Source organism: Sus scrofa, chromosome 14 (assembly GCF_054392235.1).
Source record: "Sus scrofa isolate SSC_HxYL_T2T_F1_AM1 chromosome 14, Sscrofa_HxYL_maternal_Yorkshire_Landrace_v2.0, whole genome shotgun sequence".
In the NCBI taxonomy this organism is placed as follows: domain Eukaryota; kingdom Metazoa; phylum Chordata; class Mammalia; order Artiodactyla; family Suidae; genus Sus; species Sus scrofa.
Genome location: NC_139396.1, coordinates 33,129,323 through 33,148,991, shown reverse-complemented (window position 1 = coordinate 33,148,991; position 19,669 = coordinate 33,129,323). Strand labels below are relative to the sequence as shown.

At 41.8% G+C, this 19,669-nt stretch overlaps 1 protein-coding gene across 1 annotated transcript in view; it reads right to left on the bottom strand.

Moving 5' to 3' along the window:
- Positions 1–1,233: 1,233 nt before the first annotated feature.
- Positions 1,234–19,669, bottom strand: part of ELP3 (elongator acetyltransferase complex subunit 3) — a 107,471-nt gene continuing 89,035 nt past the window's right edge. The window contains exon 15 of the mRNA XM_021072278.2: positions 1,234–2,494. Coding sequence (XP_020927937.2) covers positions 2,418–2,494 — 77 coding nt within the window. The 3' untranslated portion in view covers positions 1,234–2,417. The remainder of the gene's footprint in view (positions 2,495–19,669) is intronic.

The window sequence follows — 19,669 nt, the reverse complement described above, 5'->3', positions numbered from 1 at the left end:
AAGGTTTCTTGCTGAGGCCGACGGGCTCATGCCTAACTGACCTCTCTTACCAGGCGGGCCACCGGACTAAGAGCACCAGTCTCTAGGGGCCCAGGCCAGCCGGGCTGTGGAGGTGCCATGCAGTCAAGGGAGCTGCTGAGGCTTCTAGGGGCACAAAGGCTTGACAGAAAAAATGCTCACGTATTGAGGCCTGGGGAAGTCATCCTGGCTTATACAGGAGTTAACTTGAAGTTTATTATAAATAGAACAGCCTGTTTGTGGCCTATCAAATGTACAATGTGCATCTGCTTTAATTATTAAAGAAAAGGGCACACTAGAGTTCCCGTCATGGCTCAGTGGTTGAGGAACCCAACTAGCATCCGTGAGGTTGCAGGTTCAATCCCTGGCCTCGCTCAGTGGGTTAAGGATCCAGCGTTGCCTTGAGTTGTGGTGTAGGTCACAGACGTGGCTTGGGTCCTGTGTTGCTATGGCTGTGGTGTAGGTCAGCAGCTGCAGCTCCAATTCAACCCCTAGCCTGGGAAGCCCATATGCTCCATGTGTGGACCTAAAAAAGACAAAAAAAAAAAAAAAAAAAAAAAAAAAAAAGACCCAAACAGCAAAAGGGCACACTGACCAGAAATAAACAATGTTCATGTTAAAAAGATGAAGTACCTCTCTTCCTGGGACACCAATGCTGGGGCCCCTCCAAAGCTAAGACTCCCTTCCCAGGTGCCAAGGCCATATGGATTCGCTGTATATGTGCCGATCTGTGCTTGTTTTTTTCTTAATATTGTGCCGAAAAACCATGCTTCTCCAGGGAAGTTCCTTAGTTACCTGAGCGTTGTCTCCTGGTCTATGGGCCTCGGTTTGGTAAGCAAGACGGATGGGAAAATGGGGCTCAGGTTCTCACAGGCAGAGGTGAGCCTGTCCAGAACCTAGTCCTCTATGCCGTGTGCGAACGGCCCAGGATGGTTATGCGCTTTGTTAGTTTTATGATTTTATTTTTAAAAAGAAAAAACCAGCATAACTGAGAAGTAGCTGAATTCCCTGACCGGCCCTCATGGAACACATCTGCAGTTCCACAGCGAGCCCGCAGGGAAGCCAATGCCATTTGCCTTATGGTGGTTTAACAAAATGGCACACGGCTCCCAGGAGGAAATAAACAGGGCCTCAGACAGGAAACCTGAACCTGTAAGCTCAAGGCGAATGTCACAGCGTTCATGGGGAGGAGGACAAACCTTACATGATTCTTCCTTGTATGATGACGGTTTTATTTTTTGAACCTTTAGAAGAATCAATTCCATTTAATAAACCTTTGTAAAATGCCACCGAAGCCAAGGGAAGCCAGGTTTAGCCATGTTCTTAAGAACTGCCCCTCTGCAGGCTGAGTCGCCTGAGGTTATTTACAGAGAGGCTGTTCTGTAAGACGAACCTTTGAAAAAGCCAATCTTCTTTCTAGTTTTATGTTTGGGCTTGTTTTCTTTTTTCTTTTTGCTTTCCTTTATCAGTTCAACTCTGGCCTTTCTCCATTTAGAACAAACTAAAATCCATCTTAAAGAATTAAAATGCAGGAACAGCTTGTGAATGCACATCCGGACTTGGGGCGACACAAGCGCAGACACGCGCAGAGCAGACTCTGCCTGCTCAGAACAGGTGACCAGCAAAGCCAAGAGCTCCTCTGGGCGAAAGTGCCACCCACGGTGTTTTTGCACTTGTCGAAGGTGGGAAGTACAGATGATAAAAAAATGTGAAATAAATGCATGTCAGTAATGTAGACGGTAGATGCCCAAATGAGAAAGGCTGGTTTCAAGCTTGAAACACAGGCCTCCAGGCTCACTTCTTCCAGACACTTTAAACAGCAGCACAGAAACCAGAATGATCTCCATGAGCACAAAAGCTTGTTTCCCTAACTTAATGCCGGAATGCATATGTAGTTACAGGCCAGAAATCAACGTGTGACAGTTTTCACATGTCCCAACCTTTTTGTCCCTAAAGCCTATACATAACCTACTTCTAAGTTTCCTCCTCCAATGACATGGCCAGTTTTAGTTCATGAACTGTGTGGTGTCCAAATGAGTTGATTAATCTGCTTCTGTCCCTGTGCCCGAATGGCAGTTAGGTCACTTGCAGGTTTCATGCAGGACGTAGAAACTGGATATAGGACATAAGTCTTGAAAATGGAAGTGACGTCTTGAGAACATGCAGGAAGGGGCAGGGTGGGGTAGGGCTGGAGGCCAAGGCTCTGAGGGCTCAGTCAGCGGCCCATCCGGCCCTGAACGCAGTTTCCAGTTCCGGTGGCTGCAGGGGGAGGGGGAGGCTCCTTTACAGGGGACGGGGAGGTCCATTTGCTTTGCTCAGCTTCTCTGCTGAGTGTTCACGACATTCTGAATCTGTCTTCTGCCGGGGAGGATGTGCCTCAAGGTGGACTGACGTGGCTGTCATTTCAGTGTCTTCACCATGTACGGACCTTGCAATCTGTAGCCAATCTTTCTGTAATAATTCCTGGTGCCGACCCCTGCGAAGGAGCAGAACAAAAGTGAGTAGAGCCTCTGCTAAGCCCAACCTGAGTAACCCTCAAAAGCCAGCACATGTGCCCTCCTGGCAGCCCCTGTTTCCCTCGCCCACTCTCATTCGCAGACCAGAATCCATTCCAGATGGAATTTCATTAAGTTTGAAACTTTGAAAGATCCTGAATCCAAGTTGCATTAAAACACAGAAACTATACATCAGAGCCTAGGGATTTACAATCCCAGTGGCACGATGCGCCAGGGCTTTGGGTGTTACAGGGGAACGGGAGTTGTGGATGTAACGTGTGAGGTGTCCATGTGTGCACTGAAGCCACAGCCTTCCGGTTTCCTGGAAGGGTGGATGAGAAGAGGGGTGCAGGGAGGGGTCCTCACAGCTACCAGCAGTGAAGGTGTGCCGATTGGGAGAAGTGTTAGTGACACTCACTCAGCCAGATTTCAGCAAAACACCAGCAGTGACATTAAAATAATGCCACTTAATTTGCATTTCATTAGTTTTACAGTTTTGTTGGTATTAATTGGTATATTTATTTATGCTGGCTTTATTTTGCATACATTTAAGGAACTTTAGTTGATTTAAGCTAATACTAAAGGTCTATTAACTTTTTTCCTTTAAAAGGAATACATATACTTACTTAAGTCTGAGAAATATTATCCTAAATGGTGCCTCTATAATAAAACAATCATGTATAAGAAGCTGAGCTCACAGGAGGATAAAGCACGGCTTATATGGTATTATCTATAGGAGTGGCTAAGAGTGTGGGCTTTGGATCAGTTGGATATGGGCTTAAGACCTAGACTTGTCATTTTAAAGGCTGTGGCCTTGGCCAATTACTTAATTTCCCTGTACCTACATTTTATCATCTGTAATAGTGTACCTATGTTTTAAGGATGTGGACTATTAAATGAGAGAGTCCCTGAGATGTGTTTAGTCCAGAGTCTGGAAAAAGCCAATTCCTCCTAAACACAGCTCCTGCTGTTATTATTTTAAAGCTTTTCATGATGTGATATCTGATTACATTTCTCACTTCATCTCTTGCTATGACTCCCCTGAAAAACTGTGCTTCAGCCTTGGTGAATTTTTAATTTTTCCAAGTTCCCTGTGTGTCTGGTTCTTTGTCTAGCTTTCAGGCTTTGCTCGTGCTGTGCGCTCTAGCAAATTAATTGAATCCAAGGCAGGGAGGGGGGCATGGGAACCTCTGATTGACAGCCTGTTGGTCAGAAGCATAGGTGACAACAACCTGGACTCGGAATTGTGGACTTGGAATTGGCATCTGAAGGGTGGGCAGTCCTATGGGACTCAGCCCGAAACCTGTGGAGTCTGATGCCTTCCCTGGGGGATAGTGTCAGAACTGAGCTAACTGTAGGTCATCCCACTGGTGTTGCAAAATTGCGGGATGTGCGTCAGCTGTCTTGTAGTTTGCTGTGTAACATAAAGGAAGACAGTGTCTTTTCCAGGGCTCTGCCCACAGCTCTCCCCACGGTGTGCTGGGAATGCCAGGCGGCCTCCCCCTGTGGAAGCTCCATGAATTTTGTTGGTCACTGTGTATTCTGCAATCAAATCTTTGTTAGCTCTCTCCAGTCTAGCCTAATTCTTCAGGCAAAATCATCTGCTACTTATGAACAGGATTTCCCACCGTGTTTTGTTTCCCACTTCCTTCAAAACTGTTCAAGTATTAAGAAAATGGAACTGAAGCTGATGTGATGGAGGTAACAGAACGGTGCCGTGTAATAATAGGTCCCTGGAGAATTTCCCTTTTAATCTAAGGACTACTGACATTCTATCTTGTGCAATTTTACCTTGTCTTTGTGTTCTAATCATTACTTCTGCTTAACACCATGGCTTGGGATAGAGTAGGGGGAAGACAAAACCAGGAAGGACAAATACAGGGTCAGGCAGCAGCTCAGATGCATTGGGCCCAGGAAGAAATCTCATACCCGCCAGAGGGCACCACTTTATGGTTTACATCATCTCCTAAAGTCCTACATCCATAAGCATATCCCATGATCCAGCAATGATACTCCCAGAGTGAAAAGAGAAATGAATGCTTATAGCCAAGCTGTTACTCATAATACCCCAAAGAGGAAATAACCGAAATATTCATTGATAGTAGAATGGATAAAGTGTGATATTTTCACACAATGGAATATTATACTGCAACAAAAAGGAACGGTAGCTATCTGCAACAACACGGAGAAATCTTACAGACCAAATTTTGTACAAAAGAAGCCAGATATAAGAGATTCCCCCAGTGCTAAATTCAGACACAGGCAAAACTAATTTTCTGGTGAGAGAATATTAGTTATATTTGGAAGATGATATGGACTTGAGAGAGGGAACAAGGGAGTCTTCTGGAATGCTGAAAATGGTATATCTTAATCTGGGTTAGAAGTGACATGGGAACGAACACATGCAAAAATTAAGCAGTACACTTAAAAGGTTGTACTTGATTGCATGTATGTTATATAGCTCAATTAGAAAAAGCTCAAGAGTGGACACACCCATTTAATAGATGTTCAGTGTGTTCTGAGAGCTGGAAGTAAGGCAGGAGAGCAGGATGAGAGGCAGGTGGTTAAGAAATTAATGGAGTGACCATGGTATCACATAGATGCCTCTGAAGTCACTCAATGAAGTGCTTTTCATTTGTAGAATCCTACTTGCTAGAAACTTTTTTTTCCACCCTCTTTCTCCCACCTTAAAGTCAGTAACCAACTCAAACTATGCTCTGTGACATGACAGCATTTGGTTGAGGCACAGGCACCTTAAGATTAAAATGTGCTTTTCTTCCTCCTCAGTTACATGTACAGACTACAGCATAAATAGAAGAATTCTGATCAAGGAAGTGACATGACTGACTGACATTTCAAAGACATCAGTCTGACTATTTTGAGAACAGGATGAAAGTTCCAGGAGGCCAGGGATTTGTACCTGCAGAATTGCTAGTACCCAGAGCAACGCCTGCACATAAGTACTCAATAAATATTTGTTCAATGAGTGGATAAGCGATCAAGAGCACAAACAAGGAGACCAGTTAAGAAGCTATTGCAAAAGTTAGGTAAGAGATGGTGGTGGCCCAAAACAGAGTCACAGTGGTAAAGAGTAGCTGGAAATTGGAAACATCTAAAGGCAGAGTACAAAGAATTGGTTGACAGATGTAGAGGGTGATATAAAGAGAGGGGCCCAAGAAGACTCTAAGGTTTTTGGCCTGAGTAAAGGAATGGTTTGGAGAAAGAATGAGTTGCCATTTAGTGAGATGGAAAGATGATGAGAAGAAGGGGTGTGGCAAGACATCAGGAGCTTGGTTCTGGCTCTGTTGTAGGTGAAATTGCTATTAGACATTCGAGTGGAATGTTGAATGATATGTGACTTTGGAAGCCTTTCTTGCTCTTTACATGGTCTCCTTTCTTGGATGCTTTGGAAATAATGTTTTTAAAATTGAAGTATGGTTATTTATAATGTTAAATTAGTTTTAGGTGTACAACACAATGATTCAAAATTCTTTAAGATTATATTCCCTTTAATGTTATGATAAAATATTGGCTATATTCCCCATGCTGTACAATACATTCCTGTAGCATATTTATTTTATACATCGTAGTTTGCATCTTTTAATCCCCTACCCCTACCCTGCCTCTTCCTCACTGGTAACCACTAGTTTTTTCTTCATATCTGTGAGTCTCTGGGAAAGAAACTTCTGACCAGGGTAGGTGTCTTCCTGGGGAAAAGTGACCAAGGAGGAAGCAGATGTTTGGAGGCTGGCAGAATGGGAAGCTGCAGACAACTGGGGTCCTTTCTGAAATTGCTGAACCATGAACCAACCAACCCCGAAGCTGTTCTACCTAGGAAGGAGTTACAACATAATGTTTCCTATTTCACTGAGGCTTTTTTTTTTTTTCTTTTTAGGGCCGTACCCTCGGCATATGGAAGCTCCCAGGCTAGGGGTCCAATCAGAGCTGCAGCTGCCAGCCTACACCACAGCCATAGCAACGTGGGATCCGAGCCACATCTGTGACCCGCACCACAGCTTACAGCATTGCGGATCCTTAACCCACTGAGCAAGGCGGGGATCGAACCTGCATCCTCATGGTTACTAGCTGGGTTCGTTACCAGCTAGCCACAACAGGAACTCCACCATTTTGTTTCGGTATTTTTTTGTATTATGATAAAACATACATAAGACAAATCAATTTTTTTTTTGGTGGGGTGGTGCACCCATGGTCTGTGGAAATTACCAGGCCAGGGATGGAATGCAGTTGAGGCAATGCCAGATCCTTAACCTGCTGTACCACACGGGAGCTTCCAAATCAACCGTTATTAAGCCTAGACTTTAGTGGCAGTAAGTACATTCACACTGTTGTGCAATCCTCACCATCATGTGTCTCCAGAAGTAAAACCGAACCTCTGTATCTATTAAATAATAGCCCCTACTCCCCCTCCCCCCTGTCCTGGCAGCCCCCGTTCTACTGTGTCTCTGAGAATATGGTTACTCTAGGTATGCCATGTAAGTAGAATCATTCGGTATTCGTCTTGTTGTGACTGGCTTATTTCACTTGGCATAGTATCTTCACGGTTCCTGGTTCATCCGTGTTGAGTTTAAGCTATTTGAATTGAGTTTTGTGTTACTTGTGACTGAAAACACTGTAACTGACATCTGAGCTTGAGGACAGGAAGAGATAAACATGAGGTCCAGTCACCACTTAAAACCACAACTCAGGGTGGTAGTCCTGACCACACTGCTCTCCTGCGGGCAAGTCCCAGGACAGCTCAGATTCCTCAGCCTGACAGACAGGGTCTTTCACGTTCAGGCTGGCTTACCGCTTCAGCTTTAGTTTCTGCTGCAACTGACCTTACTCCTTACAGACCGGAATTACCAAGCTAGGCATAATTTCACGAAACCACTGGGCTGGCTTGGCAATTGCCCCTCAATGCTGCCCATCAGCAGAAGGGCACTCCCCTTTGTCCTTGAACTCCCACCCAGACACTGCCATCACCAGGAGACTCTGCACATACCCACCCTCTCTACAGAGAAACTGAAATTCATAATCCCCCTCTCCACGCTGGCTGTATCCTTTAGGTAGAGTTCGACCGACTTAGCTGTCACACTGTGCTTTATTCTACTTGCAGGTCTTCCTAGAATGTAAGCCTTCTGAAGTAGTGAGTTCTATCTTCAGGGCTTAGTACAGTGTCTGCATATAATCAACAAGTGATAAATGCTTGCAGATTTTCTGTACTAGATTCAGTTACTGTTATGTTGTGAACACATAAGGAAATATGCTCCTGGGGGATATGTCTATATCTGTATCTAGATATAGATATATATTTTTTGTCTTTTTGCCATTTCTTGGGCCGCTCGCACGGCATATGGAGGTTCCCAGGCTAGGGGTCTAATCAGAGCTGTAGCCACCGGCCTATGCCCGAGCCACAGCAACGTGGGATCCGAGCCGTGTCTGCAACCTACACCACAGCTCACGGCAATGCCAGAGCCTTAACCCACTGAGCAAGGCCAGGGATCGAACCCGCAACCCCATGGTTCCTAGTCGGATTCGTTAACCACTGAGCCACGACGGGAACTCTGGGATATATTTTTTAAAAAAGAGAAATGAAAGAAGAACTAGCCCTATGTTAGCTGCTAGGTAGTGGGAATGACTCAATATAAAAGGGATGAAAGGCAGGGCTTCTTAATCAAGTTAGATTTCCTACTTTTTCAGTTTAAAGATGTCGAGGCAACTTTCTGACTTACACTATAATCTCTAATAGAAACTTCCCCTAAAGTTTTTAGAAATATTTCTGGCCTTTCTTAAAAAATAGACATATATTTAATTTACAATGTTGCATTACTTATTTCAAGTGTTCAAGGAAGTGATTCAGTTCTATATACATACAAGATATTGAATAGAGATTCCTGTGCTATGCAGTAGGTCCTTGATACTTATCTATTTTATATATAGTAGTGTGCATACGTTAATCCCAAACTCCTAATTTATCCCTCTCCCAACCTTTCTCCTATGTCTGTGGGTCTATTTCTGTTTTGTGAATAAGTTCATTTATGTTTTTTTTTTTTAAGATTCCACCTATCGGTGATATTATGTGATACTGGCCTTTCTCTGGCTGGCTTGCTTCACTTAGTGTGATAATCTCTAGGTCAATCCATGTTGCTGCAAATGGCATTATTTCATTCTTTTTTATGGCTGAGTAATATTCCATTGTGTGTGTGTGTGTGTGTGTGTGTGTGTGTGTGTGTGTGTGTGTGTGTAGATATACACAGACAACATCCTCTTTATCCATTTATCTGCTGATGGACATTTAGTTGCTTCTGTGTCTTGGCTATTGTAAATAGTGCTGCAATGAACCCTGGGGGTGCATGCATCTTTTTGAATTATGGTTTTCACCAGATATATGCCCAGGAGTGAAAGTGCTGGACCATAGAGTAGTTTTAGTTTTAGTTTTTAAAGAAATCTCCATACTCTTCTCCATAGGGGCTGTACCAATTCCCACCAACAGTGGAGGAGGGCGGTTCCCTTTTCTTCAAACCCACAAATGATAAGCATTTATTATTCCTACACCTTTTTACACAACAGATGTCACTTCCCATGGGCTTAAACAACCTACTATGGAGAATTTCAAATATATAAAAGTAGAGATGATGGCATATTGAACCTCCATATACCCACTACCCAGCTTAACAAGGATCAATTAATCCATCAGACCTTTTAGAGCTGCTAGCTCTCTACCCACCTGAAGTCACAAAACAGATTTAATATTTCCTTTTGGTTCTGCTCAGCTCAAACACTAGCGACATGTCTAATTCTCTTTCAAATAAAGATGATGGTAATCTTTACCATCTTCTTTACCAGTTATTATCAGATTGAAGGTATGCAGTTGGTCAAAGTGTTTTACTTCTCTAAACATGCCACAGCCTACATCTGTCCATCATAAATAGCTGCAGGTGAGAGAGAAGCTGTTCCTTACACCTACCAAGGACAGGACAGCCCCTGGACAACCACAAAGCTCTGTGATCTGGGGGGCCCTGGTTTCTTAGGTGTTCCAGTTGAAGGAATAGCTTTACTGCAGTACAACTAAGCATTCCTTAGTCAGACTCCCCCTGAGCAAGGAGGCCTCCTGAATGCTCTACTTGTGTCCTAATACAGGGGTGGGCCCTGGAACCAAATTCCAGCTTGAGGAGAAGCACTCAAGCTTATTATGTGCCTTTTTGAAGGATGGGCCTATCTTCAAACTCTTATTCTTGTTTTCAATAACATGCAATAGCACTGAGATGGAAAGTCTACTTCTGGACCTTCAGGGACACGTTAAGTATTTAGGGAGACAAGTTTGACCTCTAGCCAGTCTGGATTCCAATCTCTTACTTAAACAACTAAACAAAAATATTCCCCATTTGTATTTCTTCGTGCCTCTTGTTTCTTGAAAGAAAGACTTTCCTCTATTTCTACACTCTGCAGAGCAAGCTGGCAAATTACTAGCATTCTTAGGCAGTTTAGAAAGGGAGGGAGGAGGCCACACTCGGCTCCCACCTCCTCTCCTTGGTTTAGCAGGGCTCCCAGACAGTCCTGTCACGGTAACTTTCCTCTTGTTACCCTGCCAAGAAAAAGCAATTACATTTCATAGCTGACGTCAGCCAGCCTCCTGGACTGACGCGGGCAGCTGTCTCACGGGCCTCTGCGTAAGGCTGCTCCTGCCCTTGAGGAGAGGCTTGGCGGCAGCCTTACAAGTAACAAGTAACGGTCCTCTCCACGATGGCCTGGGCAGGGTGAGCGGGAGTGACCTCCCTGCAGCAGTCCCCAGGGTACCCTACGGGCAGAATCTGCAGCTGTCAGCACAGCATCAAGGAAGGGGAGTGGGGCAGTCCAGATGCTTGCTTTGTTTCATCCTCTGAGTTCCCGAATCCACAAGTGGCGTTTACCTATACCCTGGGAGGCAGGATAAATATTGCTATCTTCACTACTACTAGCTATGAGAGGCGAAAGGAGATATGGTAAAAAAAGAATACCTTGAATCATGCCCAAAGTGATAGTGATAATCTGAGATTGGGGCTTTAGTGTCCAGCTTCTGTATTTACCTTCCTGGCTGTCAACACTGCCCCAGAGCATGCACCTCTTTTGGAAGAAAATAAACTTTTGTGTGGGTGTACAAGCTTTACATATGAAAAATTAGATTATTAAAATGGGAGGTGATGTTTTAATGACACGGACACACTGCAGGGCCCAGTGTTAAATCAGGGCAGAGTACACTGTTTGTTCTAGGTGGGATGAGAGGAGCAGAGGGCGGGGCAGGCCCCAACTGGGTGGGAAAGCCTGTGTCTCAACTCTGCTCTCTGGCCTAAAGCTCCAAGGCTGCTTGTCAAGAACTGCTGGCCTCCCAGTGAACCTGCAGCTGGGCGAGGCCAGGGCGACCGCCTTTCTCTGTGCCAAGTGCCTTCAAGACTCAAGCCCCTCAAGGTGGACAAAAACGCTTCAGCTTTCTCCCCCTCTCTTTGAAAGATGTATACTATTTAGCTTAAGACAATCTCCCTTACCCTAAATACTGAGGAAAGAGGAAATCACCTAAAATGTACATGCCAACTGCCTTGGCCATGGGCCACAGAGCAGCTTAATTATGTGCTGGCTCAGTGCACTTCAATAAAAGTGGTTGGGTTGGGGGGGGGGGATGACAAAACCTTAAAAAGATGAATCAAAGATGAAAATGGAACACACCTACCTGTTTACTTAAAATTCTACTCTGCCTCTCTATTAGGAAATATGGAATCTATTTTTATATAAATATAGAGGATGTGGGCAAAAGTAAACTCGCCAATGTGGTACCTGATTTGACTGCAAACCACTTTGCTTCTCCAGGTTACTAGAGCCCTTTCTTTCTAAGGGGATAAATCCAATACCAGAGGAAAGCTTAGAAACTGAAAATCAACACATCTTCCCTTTAAAGGGGAAAATAAGTCAGGAGCAGGAAATGAGCTTCAACTCAGTGTAGCTTGTGATTCTAGCTAACCCCATCTCAAAACAAAAGAAGTAACAGCTGAGTGACTGTGAAGTACAAAGCGAGAGGAAGGTGACACTTTTTTGAGCCTTTAAATACAGGCTGGGCACGCATGCCAGATGCTCGACATGCACCAAGGAGACTGAGGTCACTATTCTGTGAAGCGTGTAAGTTTCAGAAAGGGTCACAATTCAAGGCCAGAGAGCTTGGAAATGGAAGAACTGTAATTCAGAGCCAGCTTGACTCCATGGCTGGCAGGGGTGTTCCTAAGAAGCCACAGAGCCTGTGCTGTGGGTGATGCGTAACCCTGCTTCCCCCACTCTGGCTTTAAACATCAAGTCAGCTCTGGTAAGAGAACATCTTTTTTTTTTTTTTTTTTTAATAGCACAGAAAAGACATCTGACTTGTCTCAGTCACTTTACGTCCTATATCTCTTTCCAGTTTTTTGGTGTCCTTTGTTGGATAAATCACTGGATGAAACAAACATGGTGGAGTATTTCCATTTCACTAACAGGGCTCAGCAAGAAAAGACTAATTGCATAAAAGGTTCTGATAACATAGGCAGGTAATTAAACCTTTGTTAACAGGTATGGCTTAATGTGGGAACTATTAGGAAGGGAGATAGTTTTCAATAACAACTTGATGAACATGGTCACTCTTTTTAAAATGAAGAGAAATATGATATGGAGTTTGGGTTAAAAAGGCAACAAAGATGGATTGATGGTGGATGCTAGACCCAGAGGAAAAGAAGACAAATCAGGAGTATTTAAGCTAAAAAAGAAGGTGACTTCAGGCTTGATTATGACAGACTAAGTGACTAGGATCAACTTTCCAGCTGAAGACACTTTGTAAAATTTTAGACAAAATTAAAAATGCTTCCACTAAATAAAAAAAAAAAATCAAAGATCTAACAGTTATTAATTAACAGGCAGAGACTAAGGAGAAAATGTGAGTTTTGAGAAGGGAGTAGAGCCTCTTCTGCTTCAGTGGTGATCCCAATCCAGGAAGGGCAGCTGAGATCCACAAAGGCTGGCCAGAGACAAACAGGATGGGAGGAGGTACATGAGCACCAGAGGCAGAGAAGCAGCTGTAACACCCTGCATCTCACTCCCCTTCATGAAGGGTGATAGCTACACTACAAGGAAGACGGGAGCAAATGAGAGGCAGAGTTGCTTTGAAAACTGAAGAAGGTGAAGGACAAGGGTCTGAATTCAGAGCCTGGCAAAAGCACAGACCCCAGCCTAAAGGTCCTCATTCTGGACTGTTCTCTGGAGGGCTCCACTTTGAAGTGGGGGGAAGGATCATCTAAATGACATACATGAACCTCAAGTCTTGTTCCTGGACAACTAGTGCCCTCAGAGAGGCCTGGCAAAAGAAAACAGGGATCTTCCCTGGAGGAAGCTAACATCATCTAAGTCTTGAAGTATTCGGGATGGCAAATTCTCTCAAAACGCTCAGCAAATAATGAGAATGATGAGGTATACTCTGAGACAAGTCAACATATGAAAACTTACTTAAGAATAAGCAAGACAATGATAGGGAGACAAGAAAAGAAGGTTTGAGCTCACCTCCTCTCAAGAAAACACCCCAATCACAACTATCTGCTAAACAACCATCGATGAAATACACTGGAAGCTCTCAAAAAAGATATCCCACACCCGAAGACAAGAAGCCACAATGAGATAGTGGGTGGGGCACTTTCACAATATAAGCAATTGCATACCCACTAGGTGGGCGGGTGACCCACAGACTGGAAAATAACTATAGCACAGAGACTCTTTCACAGGAGTGAGAGTTCCAAACCCCACTTCAGGTTCCCCAGCCTGGGGGTCTAGCATTGGGAGGAGAAGCTGCTGGAGCATTTGACATTGAAGGTGAGTGGGGCTTGAGCACAGGGAACTCCACAGGACTGGGGGAAACAGAGACTCCACTCTTGGAGGAGACACACAAGGTTTCATGGCTACCAGGTCCCAGGACAAAGCAGGGACTCCTTAAGAATCTGGGCCAGACCTACCTGTGGGTCTTTGAGGGTCTCCTGGGAAAGCAGGGGATGGCTGTGGCTCAGTGTGGGGGCAAGACACTGGAGGTGAAGTCCCCAGAGAATAATCATCAGTGTGCGCTCCCCTGGAAGCTGCCATTTTGGAAAAATCTGGTCCCAAGGAAGAACAGCCAGCAGGCTTCAGTGCTCAGAAGCCCCAGGCCAAACAGAGTGGGAACACAGCCCCACCCATCAGTAGACAGGCTGTGGGAAGTCTTCTCAGGCACACACCCAGAGACACAGACCCTCCTACCAGTAGGCAGGCACCAATCCTTTTTACCAGGAAGCCTGCCACAAGCCCCTGTATCAACTTCACCCACAAGGGGCAGACATAAGAAGCAAGTGAGGCTACAGTCCTGCAGCTTGCAGAAGGAAGGACACAAACACAGAAAACTAGACAAAATGAAACAGCAGAGAAATACACTCTAGATGAAGGAACAAGAAAAAACCCCAGAAGAACGGAGATAAGCAGTGTATTTAGAGTAATGACAGGATGATCCAAGATCTTGGAGGAAAAAAAAAAAAAAAAAAAAAAAACTGGAGGCAAAGATTGAGAAATTACAAAAAATATTTAACAAAGAGAGAGAAGATTTAAAGAACAAACAAGTAGAGAAACAACACAATAACCAAAATGAAAAATTCACTAGAAGGAATCGGTAACAGAATACAGGAGGCAGAAGAATGAATAAACAAGATGGAAGACACACTGGTGGAAACTACTGACATGGAAAAGAATAAAGAATGAAAAGAAATGAGGACAGTCTAAGAGAACTCTGGGACAACACTAAATGCATCAACAGTCGCATTATAGGGGTGCCAGAAGAAGAGAGAGAGAAAGGGCCGGAGAAAATATGTGAAGAGATAACAGCTGAAAACTTCCCTAACATGGGAAAGGAATCACTCACTCAAGTCCAGGAAGCATGGTAAATACCATATAGAATAAAAACCTAAGGAAGAATACCCCAAGATATGTATCTATTAAACTGACCAAAATTAAAGACAAAGAGAAAATACTGAAAACAGCTAGGAATAAAAAAACGAATAACATATAAGGGAACCCCAATAAGGTTATGAGCTGATTTTTTAGCAGAAACTCTGCAGGCCAGAAGGAGAGCCATGATATACTTAAAGTGATGACAACCAAGACTACTCTACCTAGCAATACTCTCATTCAGATTTGATGGAGAAATAAAAAGCTTTACAGACAAACAAAAGGTAAGAGATTTCAGTACCACCAAACCAGGTTTATGACAAACACTAAAGGAATTTCTCTAGGTGGAAAAGAAAAGGCCACAACTAGAAAAAAAAAAAAATTACAAATGAGAAAGCTCACCAGTAAAGGCAAACATATAGTAAAGGTAGGAAATCATCCACACACAAATATGATATCAAAACCAGCAATCATGAGGAGAGTACAAATGCAGGTTAATGGAAATGCAACTGCAATTAAAGACTAGCAACTTAAAACAATCTTGTATAGAAATAGACTCCGATATCAAAACCTCACAGTAACCTCAAACCAAAAAATACAGGAGAGATACACACACAGATAAGAAAAAGCAATCCAGATACAACACTAGACAGTCATCAAACCACAAGATGAGAACGAAAGAGGAAAGGAAGAAAAATGACAATCAAAAACAGATCCAAAACAATTAACAAAATGGCAATAAGAACATACATATCAATAATTACCTTAAATATAAGTGGATTAAATGCTCTAAATTAAATACAGACTGGCTGAATGGATACAAAAACATATATATGCTGTCTGCAAGAGACCCACTTCAGTTCTTGGGATACCTCCAGAATGAAAGTGAGAGGATGGAAAAAGGTATTCCATCCAAATGGAAATCAAAAGAAAGCTGGAACAGCAATACTCATATCAGACAAAACAGACTTTAAAATAAAGACAGAAGAGACAAAGAAGGACACAACATTGATCAAAGGATCAACTGAGGTAGAAGACAGAACAATTGTAAATACATATGCACCCAACACAGGAGCAACTCAATATATAATGGCACTGCTGGCAGCCACAAAAGGAGAAATCGACAATAACACAGTAATAATGGAGGACTTTAAGACCCCACCCACAGCAATGGACAGATCATCCAGACAGCAAATCAGTAAGGAAACACAGGCCTTAAATGACGCATTAAACCAGATGGGCTTAATTGATATTTATAGAACATTGATATTTATAGAGCATACCATCTGAAAGCAGCCAAATATACATTCTTCTCAAGTGCACATGAAACATTCTCTAGGCTATATCACATTCTGGGCCACAAATCAAGCCTCAGTAAATTTAGGGAAATTGACTTGTATCAAGCAGCTTTTCCAACTACAATGCTGTAAGACTAGAAATCAACTACAAGGAAAAAACTGCAGAAAACAAAAACACATGAAGACTAAACAATATGTCACTAAGCAATCAACAGATCACCGAAGAAGTCAAAGAGGAAAGCAAACAATACCTAGAGACAAATGAAAACGAAAACACAACGATCCAAAATCTATGGAATGCAGCAAAAAACGGAGTTGAAGGAATCAGGGTCACTGGTTTCAGACTATATACTACAAAGCTGCAGTCATCAAAACAGTATGGTACTGGCACAAAAAAACAGCACCACACTTCATTAAGTGGTGCTGGGGAAAGTGGACAGCTACATGTAAAAGAATAAAACTAGAATGCTCTCTAATGCCACGTACAAAAATAAACTCAAAATAGATTAAAGACCTAAAAGACTCAATACTATAAAACTCTTAGAGGAAAACACTGGCAGAACACTCTGACATAAACCACAGCAATATCTTTTTGTATCTATCTCCTAGAGTAATGAAAATAAAAATAAACATAAACAAATGGGACCTAATTCAACTTAAAAGTTTTTGTACATCAAATTAAACCATAAACAAAACAAAAAGACAACCCATCCAACAGGAGAAAATAATCTGCAAATGACTGACAAGGGATTAATCTCCAAAACATACAAACAACTCATGCAGCTTAATATAAAAAAAAATAAACAACCCAACAGAAAAATAGGCAGAAGATCTAAACAGACATTTCTTCAAAGAGAGAGATGACCAAAAACCACATGAAAACATGCTCAACATCGTTAATTATTAGAAAAATGCAAAACTACCATGAGGTACCACCTTATACCAGTCAGAATGGCCTTTAACAAAAAGTCTACAAATAATAAATGCTGGAGAGGATGTGGAGACAAGGGAACCCACCTACACTGTTGGTAGGAATGTAAATTGGTAAACCACTGTGGAAAACAGTATGGAGGTTCCTTAAAAAACTAAAAATAGAACTGTCATATGATCTAGCAATCCCACTCTTGGGCATCTATTGGGAGAAAATCATAATTCAAAAAGATACATGCACCCCAATGTCCACTGCAGCACTATTTACAATAGCCAAGACATGGAAGCAACCTAAATGTCCATCAACAGTGGAATAAAGAAGATGTGATATATATATATATACACAATGGAATACTACTCAGCCATAAGAAAGAATGAAATAGTGTCATCTGCAGCAACATGCATGGACCTAGAAGAGATTATCATACTAAGTGAAGTAAGCAGACAAATATCATGTGATATCACTTATATGTAGAATCTAAAAACAGGATACAAATGAACTTATTTGCAGAACCGAAACAGACACACAGACTTTGAAAACAAACTTACGGTTACCAAAGGGAACTGGTGTTGGGGGGAGTAGGGATGGATTAGGGCTTTGGGACTGGCATATGCACACAAGTTATATATGGAATGACTGGCTAATGGAAACCTGCTGTATAGTACAGACAACTCTACCCAATATTCTGTGATAATCTATACGGGAAAAGAATCTGAAAAAGAATGGATGTGTGTATCTGTATAACTGAATCACTTTGCTGTACAGCAGAAATTACCACAACATTGAAAATCAACTATACTTCAATTAAAATTTAAAAAATGAAAGATTAATTTCAGCAATAATAAAACAGAACAGTTTCAACAACAATGAAAAGAATAAGCATAATATATTTCATATAATCAAACTAGAATAATTTGCCACCAGCAGATTATTACTAAAATAAATCATTTAGGCACAGAGGAAATAATACTTGCAAATTATCCAAATAAATATATATCAGAAGTAAAACATAAATTGTGATATATCCACACCATAGAATCATACACATCAATGAAAATGAATAAACTACCTTAGAGATGCAGTAGAACTGAAGAGCAAAGAAAGTGGTAAATATACCAATAAATCTAAGTGAATATTGACTGTATATAACAACAGTTATAACTGTAATAGTAATGATGTGTGGAATTTTGAAAAAATATATCTCACACACAGACACTTCAGAAAAGAGGCTATCTAAATGGCCACTATGCATATGAAAAGGTGGTCAACTTCATTAGTCACCAGGGAATGTAAAAACTATAAAGAATTAATACTATATACTCATCATATTGAACAACTGAAACTCTCACACATTTCTGGTGGGAGTGAAAATTGGTAGCACCTTGGAAAACCACTCTGCAGACTCTTATAGTTAAAACATATGTACTCCATGAAATCCAGCAGTGCTGCTCCTAGGTATATATACCTGCAAATGTGTGTATATGGGCCCTAGGATACATATTTAAGAATATTCATAAGCCCAATTGGAAACTACCCAAATATTCAGCAAGATTAAGACAGGTAAATTATGAGATATTGGCATAATGGAATCCTGTCTATCAGTGAAAATGAATGAACAGAGCCACACAAAATGACTCAATCTCATAATAATGTTGCACAAAATAGCCAGAACAAAAAGGAAAATATACTAAAATCCTACTTATTTAAAATTAAAAATAACAAAAGTATATATAGTTAACTGATTCATAATTAGGTAGTGGAATATAAAGAAACAGATGGAAGAAAACAGGAAAAGAGAGGGTACTGGGGGAAAGAAGAAGGCAAGGAGAGGGGAGGGGATTAGGATTGGGTAGGGACAAGAGGGGACACTTCTTAGATGTTGGTTATGTTCTTGTCTTAAATGGGCATTGGTTAAACAACTCATTTTTTTTTCTTGTCTTTTTGCCATTTCTTGGGCCGCTCCCACGGCATATGGAGGTTCCCAGGCTAGGGGTCGAATCGCAGCTATAGCCGCTGGCCTACACCAGAGCCACAGCAACGCAGGATCCAAGCCGAGTCTGTGACCTACACCACAACTCACGGCAATGCCGGATCCTTAACCCACTGAGCAAGGGCAGGGATCCGGGTTAAGGATCCGGCATTGCCGTGAGTTGTGGTGTAGGTCATAGTTGGATTCGTTAACCACTGTGCCACCATGGGAACTCCCACAATTCATTTTTTAACACTGAATGAACTTTGCTGTTTATTTTTTATAGTTCACTGCCAACTTTTAAAAATGAAAAGGAGAAGATACGATTAAGTAATTCCCACCACATGAATCCTTGTTTAAATGGGGAAAGCAATCCTTTATGCATATGTAAAATGAAAATGAGAAAACTCGGGTTTAGTGATTCCAACTGGACAAAGAAAGAATATGAAATTTCTACTGTTATTTAATAGAGGAAGAAATAATGAAGGAAGTTTAACTGATCATGTATTTACTGAGTATATACTAGGAGCCTGGAAATTAAAGATTTTTATTGCTTGGGATTCTTCAAGGAAAGAAAAACTCTGGCCCAATAATGCAGACATTTTCATGTCTGAAGAAGGAAAATGAATTAGAAATCTAGAGGTTCACTTCTGTTCTTTGACACTATCTTTGTAGGACACAAGGTTGTGTTTCATGGCTAGATAGGTGTTGAAATGAATTAATAATGAGCTCACATCACATTCCTAAAGCCAAACTCGAAAAAAGAGAAAATATGCTAAATCTATTCTTTAAAACTTAAATTTCTGACTTTTCTGATTAGCTGCAAGACTGAGATGATTCATAATCCTTTTAATAAAAAAATCAGTGAAATAAAAACAAATTCAAAAAACTATTTTAATTATTTTTGGGTTCAATTAATCAACTATTTATTGAGTGCTTGATATATGCCTTGCAGCATTAATACAAGGCAAATGTATTCATTAGTTTCATTCATTTGCTACTGAAATGA